The following is a 14405-nucleotide window of genomic DNA, read 5'->3' as shown; positions in this document are numbered from 1 at the left end:
TGTCAGCTGAAATGGCATCTGATTCAGTGTTCCTTGGCTGGGTCCCACAGGCTGTCAGAAAAACAGTATATTCCTGGTCAGGTCTGGTAAACAAGGAGAGACATGCCATGCTCGTTTTCACAGAAACAAGATTGGTAGTTCTGTTCTTTGGTGTGAAAAAAACCCCTCACAAACCCTCATGAAGAGAAAGCTTGTATCTGAAAATTCAGTCACTTTTCTGAAATTTGTGGTCTTTATGATTCTCTCTCTCTTGCTTTCCTTCTTCAAAATGTGGGGATACAGAGCAAAAAGACAGCCACAGCAGGACTGTGTTGTGCACAGGCAGCTCTGCAAAACTCAGCTGCTCTCAGGTCCACCATTTCCCTGCAATAGGTATCTGCAATTTCATCTTGTAAGATCATCCCAGATTATACCAGTTTGTGTAATGATTCAGTACTGGAAGTAAACGTCCACCAGCTCACTTAACTCATTTCACTTATGTTATTAAGCCAGGCTGAAAATCCCAGACTCCAACAGGAAGACACGAAGTCCAGCCTTTTTTTGCTCACCTATTGTTTGTCTTCAGTGCATGGGAATAGTTTTTACGTTGTGTATAGCCTCTGTGCCCTCACACAGTCCATATCTAATGACTTTTTCAAGTGTTTTCATATCACATGTGAAGTGAGTTTGTTTCAGCACTGTAAACAGTTTTGTACTGAATATAATTGCAGTCTTTCTGCTACAGACATTAATGTCTCCTTACTCACAGAACTAAGAGTTACCTTTCCTTCCTCAGAAATCGTAACAGTATTCTCAAAGCTACTCTAGTAGAATTTTTTTCCCAAGAACTTCTCCAGCTAATTCCTACTTCATTCACACATTGGTAACCACTGTAAAAACTTCTGGAAATTCAGAAGAATAAGTTTTATGTAATCCTAGAAGCAGAAGATTAAGGAAATTCTCCAAGCTGTAACTTCAGGTAGTCTGGATCACAAATATAAAGACTAATTTAAGTGCAGTCTCTTTGCTTTAATAAGGAATGAAGTGATGCTTTTGGACTTACCAGTCATATGTGCTGCAGTCAATGTCTGGGTCAAGAACATAGTCTTACTAACTTGGAGCTAACTCTGAGGGCTCTGCTTATCCCTAGGCAGGTGTTTGTGTGGTGTTTAGGATGCATGGTATGTAAAGCATGTCAATATCCTATGGAAAAGCCTTATGTTCCAGGGACTGTTGATTTCTTTTGGAAGACCTGTCTGAGGAAGAAAGGGACTCAAATATATCTTGTTTGTTCTGGCTTTGAGCTTGCTGAAGCTTTTTCTCTTTTTCCAAGGCAGTGCAGCTGAGGTAAAATTGCTGAGGGCATGCCCAGGATTATTAGGCTGTAGTCTGTCAATCAAAAGATAAACAGCTTCAGGGTCCCAAGATGTCTCTCTTCTTGAAGTTGCCCACTGTCTCCCCTGCAGAAGTGACAGAAACATGGATATGGTTCAGTGCAAAGTCTGGCCTTAGTTTAAATGAATGGGAGGAAGGAATAAGATTTTCAGATCAGGTAACCAAACTTGGCCTCTGTCTTGGTTTGAAAGACAGGTGTCTGCCAAGGGAGGCGGGAACCTCCTTTGGAATGGAGAATATGACCCCCTTCCCTCCAAATTATAATAATTTTGAAATTAAGGGGCTTCCAGAAAACGATATGGGAAAAGGAATAACAGTTCTTTACTAGTATGTATGTATGTATAACAAGGCAGACAAACAACCACAACGGCAGCAACAACAAACAAACCCACAGACCCAGTGCCAGCCTCTCTCAGCTGTCAGGCAGTTCTGGTGCAGTTCTGGTCACTGCCAGCGGGGGCGCTGGTGGCTCCCGGCCGGGCGGGCGGGGTGCAATGGTTCCCCCGCACCTACAGGGGGCGCTGTGGCGCAGGCTCGGCTGCATCTCCTGTCACGTGGTGATGGCGGATGGGCTGGATGGCAAACATGGGCTGCAGCAGGAACCTTGGAGCAGCCGCTGGAATAGCAGGGCAGGCTCACCCGGAGTAGCAAGCAAGAGGTAGCAGACACTCTGCAGGTGTAGCAGGGGCCGTGAGGTGTCCCAGCAGGCAGGGGGGGTGTGTTAGAGTGCAGCGAAAAAAGCCCGAGGCAGTGGCAGAAAGCAGCAGAGCTGGGCAGTGGCAGCTGGGCTCCTCCACAGCAGCTGCCACAGGCAGCCGGGAAGACGTGCCCTCCGGGAAGGGGGAGGGGGTCAGGGTCCCAGTCTTCCCCTGAGGCACCTGAGCAGATGGCAAGGGTCCTTTCCAGTGAGACAGGGTTCCAGTAAGGTCCCAGTTAAATGGCTGCTCTCACGAGCAAAGGCTCACCTGGGGTAGGAAAAACAGGACAGGGCTGGGCTCTGGCAGCAGCAGTGAATCCCTGCCGCCTCCCCCCACCCCCACAAGCAGCAGCTCGGCCGTCCTCCTCCGAAGCCGAAAGAGCAAGAAAGCAAGGAGCTGTGCCTAGCCCCTTTTCCCCCAGCCCAATTCTCCTGGTATCTCTGCCCCTCCAAGAGAAACCCCCAGTTAAGAGAGTGGCCAGCCGCACCTTTCTAGTGGAAACTTTTGTCTCTCCTAAGTATCGGTCCTTATGGTATCCTAGCGACAGATGGGACAAAATTCCATGAGAGAAAGAAACAAAAGGAAAAATCCTAAACCCCAACAGCCCCAAAGCAGAGCAGGAAACTCTCCATGTTCTGTTCCGCCAGACCTTCTAAGGACAATTGGTAACTTCTGCCAAAGTGAAGAATGAGCTGCTCAGGAGACAGAGCTTTTTAAGCCTCTCCACAGATATCCTCCATGTCTTGTCTGACCATGTTCCTAGGTTTGTCTTCTTCTACCCCTGTGTGGTCAGGTGATTAACCTTCATTCTGTTGGTGGTACTGACAAACTCCAGGAAGCTCCAAGAGAAGTATCTAGAAAAAGAATGTTGTTTTCCTTTAGATTAATGCAAACCAAAGACAAAATGGATTGCAATACTGAATCTTCAACAGTGTGTAGACGAGATATAGCTGGAAGTTGCTTCAATAGGACATGTTGCTCAGTGGATTCCAGTCTGGCCTAAAAAAGCAGCTGCCTGAGTTAAAAGAAGTCTATCTTAAATGTTAGTGACTTAGTGACTATTGTAGTCAGAAGTCTCTCACAGTTTGTTCAACTAAAGTGTTTTATGACTGCTAAATGTCCAGTAAATGTACAGAGTAATACAGTGCATAAAAATGAGGGGAGGATGGTATTTCTATATTAAGTAGATTGAATGGTCAGTTGAATGGTAGTATGAGGTGGTACATAGCCGAGTATGTTTTATTGCTAAAGTTTCTTCTACTGCAGGTTCTCAGATATTTTGTGCCAATATATTAAAAACCAAAAAGCTGTATTTATCTATCTATCTGTCTATCTACCTCTAATTTTCATTTACTTGTCTCTTTTGTTTGTTAGCCACAAAAATACTTAAGGCTGCAAGTGTTGAGTGTGGGGCCTTGTTCACATAACTCATGCATCCATTATGTGAATGGATCCTTTGTCACTTTGTGTTTGCTTTTTGTTTGTTGACTTAAATTGAAATTAAAACCAGATGACAAAATTGTGATGAGGCCATGGAGTCTTATTTGGGAAGAAAAACAATAGCTTTTACGACATTGTCCTTGAAAAAAGGAAAAGCAAACAAGAAGGCTTTTGAGCTAGGAAGCTGATGTTCCTGCCTTCGCTGATGTGGCAAAGGATGCAGAGAAGTGAGTGCTGCCCAGTGGGATGCATCAATCAATGACTGAAAACTGAAATCTGCAGTTATTTATATTTGGATGCTGTGGAAGGTATCTTTTCAGCTTTATACCGGCTAGCGCTTGTATTTCAATGCCTTAGAAAGCCTCGAGCAGCCCAGAGAAGCAGCACGGGCGATCTAGCACTTTAGTAGCTCTAAATCGGTACCTGTATCAGCTGCAAAGCAAATACCATCAGCAGAAGCAAAGAGGGAGAAATATAGCTCCCTGCCCGCTCAATTTCCTGCAGTTAGAAGCTTTCAAATGAGACAGACAACCCGAGATGTTCACAGGAAGGTAGCTGAGCTAAGAGAGGACCGTCTCTTTTATGCGGAGAAGGGGAAAGGGGCGAACTGGGGGCGGACCCGGGGTGACCGGCCAATCAGACACTGCTAAAGAGTTTGAGTTACATTTGGTTTTGCCCGCGCTTAGAACAAAGGAGCTCAGAGCACATGGGCAGGAGCACGTGTCTTTGGGAGGGGGAGGGGAAGCTCAGAGCAGGCAGCAACAGGATGCTACCTGTGTGTGGCCAAGTCCTGAATGCCATGACTCCACCTCCCACCCTTTCCTAAGCCCCAGAAGCCACAACCCAACAGACATGTCTCCTCCCGTCCTTCAAAGATAGTGCTGCTCTTTGAAGTGACTGTGCCATTAGTGGTTGGTCGATCTATTATTTATGTATTTATTTTAGTCCCAACTGCCAGGAAACGTACTAGTTATGCAGTGTGCTTCTGTGCTTGGCCTAATGCTGTCAACATCTAACAGGGTGGGAAGTGTGCAGAGCGAGCCAGGACAACAGAACCTCCTTCTGCAGCAGCCCCTGGGGCGGAAGAGAGGCCTACGGCAGGTGAGGACACAGGCAGTAAACAAAACTTCTCTCTTGCTGTGTGATTTGGTTTGGCTTTTCTTGTATGTGGCTGTTTGCACAAGGTATGTGGATGTGATGTGTCCCTTCTACCTAATTTTTGCTATACTAGTGCAGTCCCTTGACTTAGCAGGAACCATAGCACAAATCATAGCTGTGAAGCCAGACAAATCCCTAAGAGAGGAGGTACCCTTTGTTTTAAATTCCTCGATCTTGTCCTCTGCAGGCTTTTTTCTTATTATTAAATGATGGTTACGCAACCTGCACTGCATTACATTCAGTGTTGAAACTGAAAAGGCACAAAGCCCAGAGGTTCATATGAAGGAAATGTCTGATCCATGGAAACCTTAAAACACGCATCTGCTAAAAGTAGAGTGAATGGACATCTAGAGGTACAGACAGCGATGATCTGTTCTCCTTTCAGAGAAGAAGCTGTGCAATATGTGAACATACATTAGCCTAACTCTCTCTTCCAATGTTTAGCTTCGACGACCACTGCTGTCACGTCAGAAAACTCAAACCGAACCTCGGAGCCGGCACGGAGCTCGACTTTCAACCACACGACGGAGCATCCAGCCAAAGCCAAAACCTTGTGGTAGGGCAATGCTGCATTTCCAAAACCAGCACTCCACACTGGAAAGTAGAAAAGGCTGTGGTTTTAGCTTAAAGGAATAGCAGGTTGTTACTAGCTTATATTAAAGTGAAATTCCAGGAGCTCTATACTTCTTCCTAGTACGTGGATATCCTACCAGAAATCCACTCCCTCAAAACACTTTGATGGTTTCTCCAGAGGCGTTCAAGGTCAAACAGGATATGGACAATGAATTACCTTGTTTCCAGGAGTTGTGGAGAGCTTAGGGGATGGGTTTCCTCTAGTCAGGATGCCTTATCCAAAACCTCCAGATGTGCAAGTTTGGAGTATGCTATTGAGTAGTAGAAAGAAGGAAATGTCCCATCATAAGCTTAGCAGTGCAGAGCTTTAAGGATTGTATATGGAAATGAATGTAGGACTGCTTCAGTCTGTGCTGTATGTTTCCAGGAGTCAGCACTGCCAAGCTGAGCAGGTGGCTGTATTCTGTACCATCTGGAGTGAGCTTTGGAGGAAACATCTGGAAGAGCAAAGGTTACTTGTGAACTTCCTGGGTTTCTAACTGCTCAGCAGGACTGTGCTGGGGCAACAGTACTGCTGGAGATGTTTGAAACATAAAAGGTAGCCAAAAATAATTAAGAGCAGGAACAGGAATATCAGTTTTACTGTTAGGATTTTAGTCTGTCTTTACTCTGTGCTCTTCTGTTACTCCTGGCTAGTGGACTTAGTCTGCAGGAATGAGGGGCTATCTGCTGCACTTTCTTTTCTCAGATGTTCTGCAAAACCTTGGGCAATTCTATCTTTTTGCATGCCAGTTTTTTATTTGAGGGCAGAAGTGCCTAACTCACATGGGATTGAACTCAGTGTATCCTTCTGGAATGGATAGATGTTATGGGTGGTATTTTTCTCACCAAACCATGACAAGGATAGGTGTGCTGGCTAGACTTCAGGTGATCCCAGAGTCTTGCTGTGGCTGTAGTGGAAGCCCAAGGTAAAAGGCTTTTAGATTAGATGCCAATTAGACAGCTTATATAAAAATTGGATGAATCCTGTCTTAGTTGTAAAAACTCCAGGGATTCTCTCTCTTCTTTTCTTGTGTTTTTTCCCCAAATTTTAACCCTCAGTTTTCTGGGCTTTGTACCCTCAGTGGAGCAGAAGCGGTCGGTGACATTCACGGAAGTCCAGCCTGAGGCACCCCCAACCTGTGCTGTGGACCCGCCGGTACAGCAGCCGGGCTGCAGCCACAGCAGCCCCCAGGCCACCAGCCAGCAGGAGCCCCTCAGCAAACCTGTGCTGACTTCCTCACCTGCCACCGTTGTAGCTGATCTCCACAGCCAGGTAACGTGACTGGTGGGTTTGTAGCCTGTGTTCCTCCACTGCTCCATCCCAGGCACGGGGAAGCACCAGATTCATTACAGCACTGTAATGAAAGCTGGCAGGAGAGTGAAGACAGCAAACTCTCCTGTGTGTCTGTTCTTTACCCTGTTTGCTGTCCAGCCCCCTGCTTCTGTAAAGCCATTCCCTTCCAGATCTGTGCAACAATTCTTAATTTGAAAATATATTTTCTGCATCTTCCCTTTCCATCTTCCCATTTTATACAGTGTCCTTCTGGACCGAATCACCAAGGCAAGCTGTCCTTAACAGGTTTTCACAGCTTGCTCCTCAGAGATGCCTCCTTAAGGAAGGAATCCATCAAAGCCTCAGGACTGTTTTAGCAAAAGCATCACATTGTGAAAGAAACTGCTTGTCCAACATTTTTCTGTGTTGGACCCGACCGAGGATGGTGCAGGGACAATCCCAGTCATCCCTTTAACACATCAGTGACATTGAGATCACTTTTATATGCCCAGATATCCATTGTCTTTTGAGGTTATGTCCTTTGCCAAATGAACAAATGAATGATCTCTGTCTTCAGAATCATAGAATGAATCACAGAATGGTTTGGACTCATTCCACCCCCTGCCATGTGCAGGGACACCTTCCACTAAACCAGGTTGCTCCAAGCCCCATCCAGCCTGGCCTTGAACACTTCCAGGGATGGGGCATCCACAGCTTCTCTGGGAAACCTTTTCTAGTGCCTCACTATCCTCACAGTAAAGAATTTTTTCTATATCTAATCTAAACCTACACCCAGTTTGAAGGCATACGCTAAAAAAGATGAAATGAGAAAGTGTTAATGACTCAAATCAGATAACCTTTCTGATCATTGTTGTAAATTTGATTCACCAGCAAAAATATATAATTGTTAAGGTATAATTTTAAGGTATTTATAATCTGCAAGTGCCTAGTTCTTTATGGTAAAATGTGTATCTGAATGAGAAAATACTTTATAGACCTTCCTTTCCTTTTTTTGCCCCTCTCCCTCCTGCTTTCTCTGAGCCTGACCACCAGCTCTCCTCAACTGCAGAGCGAGGCCCTCTCTGCTGAGAAGGAGAAGGAAAAAGAGGAGGGCTTGGAGTCCTGGCCAACAACAGCACAGGGCACCCCACCCACCCAGCTCTCTGACAATGAGGACTACGCTGGCCTCGAGACCACCAGCTTGCTGCAGCATGGGGACACTGTCCTGCACATCAGTGAGGACATGGAAATTTTCCACGGAATGGAAAATCCTTTGCTGGCCACTCACTTCAGCTTCACACATGTGGAGCTCGGGGAGACGGATGTCGATCTAGATGAATCTCATGTTTAACTCTTGGGGAAGTACAGTAGTGGGAAGAGGAAGGAAACGTGTACCTTTCCTTAGAGTTCCCTGCTAAATAGTAACTAATTAAAACAAGAGCACTTTATGATCCAAAAGCAGGAAATAGCTATCAGCCAGTTGCTCTATATAGAGTGGCAAATTTCTGTTTGTGAGATTTATTTCAGTTCAGGGCAGGACCACAGGAACCGAGAATTTGTACAGAATTCTCAGGAGAGGGGTGTGTAGGCAAACGTGGTCCATAGAGCCCTTATCTGACAGCCATGTACTGTGATCAGCAGCCTCACTGGGTAATGGACTGTTGGACTGTGCGAGACAGAGAACTCTCTCCTGAGACTGTGCCCAAGATTTAATTTTGTAGTGTTTTGGAGAGGACAGCTATGTAGCTGAATCCAAGGCTCTTAAACCTTGAAAAAACAGTGAAAACACTGACAGAAAGTACCAATCTAAAGCTTGATTTTCTCAAGCCTGGGACCATTGTTTCTAACTTGCAGAGCAATGATAAGCACCATAAAGCAATTAGACTTTCTTTTTTGGCACTGCAGACTTCAGTTGAGTTTACTTTTGTATGTTAGCTCCATTCCACCCTGTAAAATACTGCTCTTGTGCTACAGAAATATTTGCTCTGTAAAACTAAATACAGTATATACCGTAAGCAGGAATGCATGTGCTATGCACAGACACAGATGGGCAGGGGCTGAGTGGTCTGCAGGTGGTACAAATAGCCCAAACTGACCTGCTTTAATGTACTGAGCTATTCATCTCCGCAGCTTAAAAAAAACCCTGAGAAACCGCATCCGGAATGGGTGGACGCAAGCAGGTGCTCCACTGATGTCATTGGATGTACTTAGAGGAATTTAAAGTAAGTATTTATATATGGTATTTTTGTGTTCCTATATATATATAAATACATATGTACATTGTAAACAAAAGATGGATATTGCAGGGCAGAAACTTGATGAAATCTATTTTTGGCATGCTGAGATTGTATTTTAAAAGCTCCCATTTTATGTATATAATGTTCATGGCTGCAAGTATTAGTTAAATGTATGTAACACTTACAGAAGGTGAAGGCCCCTGGGGGGAATCAGCTGAAGTCACAGCTGAGTTACAGGTTTTGCTGCAGCATCATGGAATTACACTGAAATGGGAATTTAGCCATTAGCTGCTGATGGGCAAACTGCAAAACAGCTGTGAAACAAACCATGAAATCATCAGCAATGCCCAAAGATACCCTTGGGAATCATACACTGCCTTTTTTGGCTCATGTTAGACTAACTGGAGTTCATAATTGTGTCATTATTGTGCAGAGGAAGGTGTTTTGGATCATCCTGAAAGTATCTAAAATGCACTAATTACTACTATGGCTCCTGAGGGATTGCAGTTTGGACACACACATCATAAACCAGCCTTACTAAGGAGGGAAATTATATCCTTCTAGCCATCTCCAAAGAAAGGACTCCTCACCGGCTCTGAAATAGCTGTTGAAGTACTGCCCTACGCACAGCTGCCTTGCTGCTCTAGTGCAGCACACAGGTTTTCCTAGGGCTTTGACAATTAACCACACACCTGACAGCAGGTTTCAGCCTGCGAAGCCCACGGAGCCTTAGGCTGCACTGCCTGGCATTTGCCAAATGCTCCCATTTGACAGGAGCTGTGCACACCAGTCTGGGCAGGGAACTCGCTCACGTTAAACCTCTGAAGAGAGCAAAGGCCATCTTTCTCCCAGGTGCTGAGCATGCTCTGCTACCACTCTGTTGGTGAGAGATGGAGAATCTCAGCATATCTTGGGAAAAAGCAGGCCTGAAAAGGCAACTATTTTTATACTACACCACCTATAGCCCCCACATATATGGGGCTGTATAATGTACAGGTGGTGCTCTAATGCAGCTCCAAAGGGTACCTGGTCTTGTAAGATGGGTGTTTAGATGGAAGTGACAGTGTCCCCATGGATGTCCTGGATGACAAACTGTTTCCTCTGCTGACCAAAACATGCTGTACTGCTTATTATCTCCTTAGTGCACTGGAGCATGTGCCAGCTACCTGTAGGATGCTGCTTTAGATTAGCTCCTAGCTCAAATGTCACTCCAAGAATTGCTAAATTCCAGATGTTAAGTTTTATTATTAACACTGATGCACAAATGAGAAAAAAACCCACAGCTTCATTTTCACGTCCAAGGTAGGCTTGGTCACTGGCAGTCTGAGGGGGAGGAAAGCCTCAGACATGAGCTGAGTAAACGGCTGGGACACAACACATACAGAATTCATGGTGCAGTTTATAGTGACCTTTTCTGCTGAAAATGAGGAAGCATCTTCCTTAACGAAAAGTAGAGGCCTTCCCACAGTACTCTAGAGATGACAAAATAACTTGATTTACTTCATTTAATTCAGTGTATATAATAACTTTCAAGTTTCCACTGTCACAGCTGAATCCACAGTAGAAAGCCATAGCAAGGACCAAAATGCCTCTTTTTAATGTCTACCCTACTAGAAATCAATGCATCTTATAAATGATGTAATCTGTAATTTAGTTTTATCCAGGTGGCTGGGCAGCTGGCTTTGGTTTTGTGGGATGATTGCTGAGAAATGGCACAGACAAGTCAGCCCATCAGCCTAACTTCCCGTGTGTTTGTTCTACTGTAGTACCAGTTGCATTTAATGCCGTCCTGATGAGTGGCATACAAAGTACTTTAGCTGGTCTGTGCTTTCCTCCAGTATCTCTGTACCAGAACTGGTGTATTTCTGCTGTGAAGACAAACGATGCTGCTTTACATAGTATTAGACGCCTTAAGTGCATGTCGTGTTCAGCAATGTCCGGCTGTGCCCGTCTTGTCCATGTGTCAAGTCAGTTCTGTTGCCTCAGCATTTTATGCAAACGTTGTCCCGAGGATTAAATACAAAGGAAAGATGGAAACGGACAGAGTTCTTCTGTGTTTGAATCTTTTGTGTAACACGGTCGGTCTCTTGGGCTCCGAAGGACTTCGATGCGTGGTTTTGTTCCGGGATACCGACAGCGATTGTTAGAAGTTTTCCCATCTGCTCCCAGGCCTGGCGTGGGGGGTGCCGCGGGAACGGGCTGTGGCAGTGGCTCTACCCGGCGTGAGGCTGGAACTGTGCTTTGGGGGAGACAAAATACACTCTCTTGGAAACTTAAGGTCACTTACAGAAGAGTTATTATTATTATTATTATTATTATTATTATTATTATTATTATTATTATTATTATTATTTCCGGCAGTTTGGGCCCCAGGACACGACCAGGCCAGCACTGCCAGAGCCGTTTATGCCGCGTCAGCGCGGGCGGAGCCGCGGCCCCAAGATGGCGAGGGCACCGCCCCGGCCCTCCCACTGCCCGGCCGGCCCTCCCTCTGTCCCGGCAGGAGCCGCGGCAGCAGCGATGGCGTCGGGTTGTCGGATCGGTCCCTCCATCCTTAATAGCGACCTGGCGGCGCTGGGCTCTGAGTGCAGCCGTATGCTGGACTGCGGGGCCGACTACCTGCACCTGGATGTAATGGACGGGTAATGCCGGGGGCGGGCGGGAGCGGCAGGGCCGGGGGAGCGGCCGGAACGGCCTGCCTCTCCCCTCCCGGCCGGCCCGGGGTGTAACCTGTGGGCGGGCGCGTCTCTCTCTTCGGCCCCAAGACACTTCGTCCCGAACATCACCTTCGGCCACCCCGTCGTGGAGTGCCTGCGCAAGCGGCTGGGCCAGGAGCCCTTCTTCGGTAAGGGCCGGGGGCTGCGGGGCGCTGCCCCTCCGGCAGCGGAACTCAGCCCCACTGCCCGCTCGCTCTCCTCTTCCAGACATGCACATGATGGTGGCCACGCCAGAGCAGTGGGTGAAGCCCATGGCAGTTGCTGGAGCAAACCAGTACACTTTCCATCTAGAAGCGACGGGCAATCCCGGGGCACTGATAAAGGACATTCGGGAGAATGGGATGAAGGTGAGGGGAGTACACACTGTGCTCTGCTTAACTAACAACTGCCTTGCTGGCAGGTTCTCTGTGGTGACCAGTGACAGGACCCGAGGGAACGACCTGTAACTGTGTCAGGGGAGGTTTGGGCAAGATATAAGGAAAAGGTTCTTCCCCCAGAGGGTGGTTGGGCGCTGGACAGGCTCCCCAGGGAATGGTCACGCCCCAAGGCTGCCAGAGCTCCAGGAACGTTTTGACACCGCTGTCAGGTACAGGGTGGGACTGGTGGGATGTCTGTGCAAGGCCGGAAGTTGGCCTTGATGTGCCTTGTAGATCCCTTCCAACTCAAGATATTTTGATTCCACGATTTTATGAAAAACTCATTGTTTCCACTTCAGGTGGTCAGGGGTTGGCACATGCAGCCCTAACACACTGTGCATGAAGTTAGTCTTCAATTTTAGTGAAGAAAATCTGGAATTTTTAAATAAAGAAGCCTTTTCTTCCTACCATTACACAGACACGTAATTATTTTCTTAGGAATCCACACTGAGCTCAGGCCAGTCTTGCCCTGAGGTGCACGAATCCTAAGGTGCACTTGGATTTGGCTTCCCTTCCTGCAGGTTGGCTTGGCCATCAAGCCTGGCACTACAGTTGAACACTTGGCACCTTGGGCCAATCAGATAGACATGGCTTTGGTGATGACGGTAGAACCTGGGTTCGGAGGACAGAAATTTATGGAAGACATGATGCCAAAGGTAAACTATGTTTCTCTTTCATTATTTATTGAGCTAAAAGCTAATTAACAGTAGGAAGTATAGTAGTGAAGTAGATAAACCTTGTCTAGATGTGTGAGCTGTAGGGTGGCAGCTCATGTGGATCTCAGTGCCTGCCTTTTTATCTGGTTCCTCAGGTTCAGTGGCTGAGGACACAGTTTCCCTCCTTGGATATAGAAGTGGATGGAGGAGTTGGGCCTGACACCATCCATAAGTGCGCAGAGGTAAGAGGTTGCAACAGAGCAGCATTCTCAGTCACTGTGCTGAGAGACTTATCAACACCCAGAAAATAAAGCTTAGGAGAAATTTTTAGTTTTCAGAGGGAGCTGTAAAACACATTTGATATCAAAATCTCTTTGAGGTCTAATCTTTTTTTAATAGTGGCTATTGTAGCCTGCCCTAAGCTAGAGAACTTTGTTTCTTTTATGTTGGTGTAAATAGAAGCAATGTGATGAAGAAATTACGTATTTGGGGAAGAGCTGTGTTTTCTGAACTTGACTTGGGGTTGTAGTTAGGGGTGTGTCATGTGTGTCCCACTTGTTTGCACACCAGCCCAGAATTCACAACCACCTCCAGTGTTTTACAGGCAAGCTGTAGGCAGTGGCTCTGTTCCGTGTGACTAAGCAGGTGTTTGATGTCTTCCAGGCAGGTGCTAATATGATTGTGTCTGGCAGTGCTATTATGAAGAGCGCAGACCCGAGGTCTGTGATCAACCTCCTCAGGAATGTGTGTTCAGAAGCAGCCCAGAAACGCACTCTGGATCGATGAGACCTGCCCAAGCCGTGTTCCAGAAGGCTCTGGGCACGCAGGAGAACCCTTTTCTCCTGCATAAGGGAGGGCTGGATGAACACCAACTACAGAAACTTCTTGCTGCTGGAACAGAGGAATCATTCCTTCACTGCAATGAAGCAAGCAGCAGTGGGAAACATTCTTGCTGTCTTTCAGTGGTTTGAACCTGTCTCTTGATTTTGTGGAGGCTAATTTTGTGGCAGAACCTCCAACAATGCTGACTGGATTGAACTACAGTCAGTTTGTTGCTTGCTAGAAGAGTGTAGCATCGCCACAAGAATCTCTCTTGTGGAAGACTCTTAATCAAACTGCCTTCTGCTGCCTGTATTTGTCATTTGATCTGTGCATTCCTACAAAACTTTTCCACTACTGCATTAAACACCCCTTCCTTGGTGTGGTAAGTTCTTTTAAGCTGACTGTCACAAATGAGTGGCTTTGGGAGTAAGTTCGAGGAAAATGCAGCTTAAGAGGGCTAAAAAAAAATCCCAGTGATGGTAGAAGTGTTCCTGTCCTTTGTCTCTATTGCATTGGAAGTATTTGGCCTACAGAAGTCAAGCATCAAATCAGTCAGTGCAGCATCTTTACCAGATCACAAAGTGGGGAGTATCTTCTCATTTACCTTTCAAACAGCCAGTTAAGACAGCTGTGTCTGAAATTCTTGGAAGTGATGGAATTCCTCAGAAGAATGTTGCTTTAATATTCTTCAGATAACAAAACCTTAATCTTGCCTCACAGTCTCCTTGGTTTGTACATATGTCTGAGTAAGTGATTAAGATGGTAACATACAGAAATGGTATCTGCTGAAGAGATACATAGGTTGAAATGCCTGGAGATGGGTCTGTAAAACAGCTTGTGGAACCAAATAGTTATCAGTCCTTCAATTTGCTGTGTCCGCGCCTGGCCTGTTTGGGCATGTGAAAGGTTACAGTGCACTAGAGAAGACCAAGCAGGCCATTTTTAGGTCTCCCATGGCTACGATTAGGATTGTTGACTCTTAAATATTTCATGGTATTC

The 14405-nt window shown here is 46.2% G+C and overlaps 2 protein-coding genes across 2 annotated transcripts; both read left to right on the top strand.

The window, feature by feature from the left end:
* The first annotated feature begins 4389 nt into the window (after window positions 1-4389).
* Window positions 4390-7909, top strand: LOC138113296 (protein unc-80 homolog). The gene is made up of 4 exons (XM_069021456.1): window positions 4390-4613; window positions 5115-5226; window positions 6368-6558; window positions 7628-7909. The coding sequence occupies exons 1-4, from the start codon at window positions 4485-4487 to the stop codon at window positions 7907-7909; spliced, it is 714 nt and encodes a 237-aa protein (XP_068877557.1). The 5' UTR covers window positions 4390-4484.
* A 3368-nt stretch (window positions 7910-11277) lies between these two features.
* Window positions 11278-13802, top strand: RPE (ribulose-5-phosphate-3-epimerase). Its single transcript, XM_069021804.1, has 6 exons — window positions 11278-11437; window positions 11561-11640; window positions 11720-11859; window positions 12450-12584; window positions 12740-12826; window positions 13248-13802. Exons 1-6 carry the CDS (start codon window positions 11316-11318, stop codon window positions 13368-13370), a joined length of 687 nt encoding a protein of 228 aa, XP_068877905.1. The 5' UTR covers window positions 11278-11315; the 3' UTR covers window positions 13371-13802.
* Window positions 13803-14405: the final 603 nt, after the last annotated feature.

The sequence above is a fragment of the Aphelocoma coerulescens genome, chromosome 7, assembly GCF_041296385.1.
Source record: "Aphelocoma coerulescens isolate FSJ_1873_10779 chromosome 7, UR_Acoe_1.0, whole genome shotgun sequence".
Taxonomy (NCBI): domain Eukaryota; kingdom Metazoa; phylum Chordata; class Aves; order Passeriformes; family Corvidae; genus Aphelocoma; species Aphelocoma coerulescens.
The sequence above is the reverse complement of the archived record's forward strand: the minus strand, read 5'-3'. Positions and strand labels throughout refer to the sequence as shown.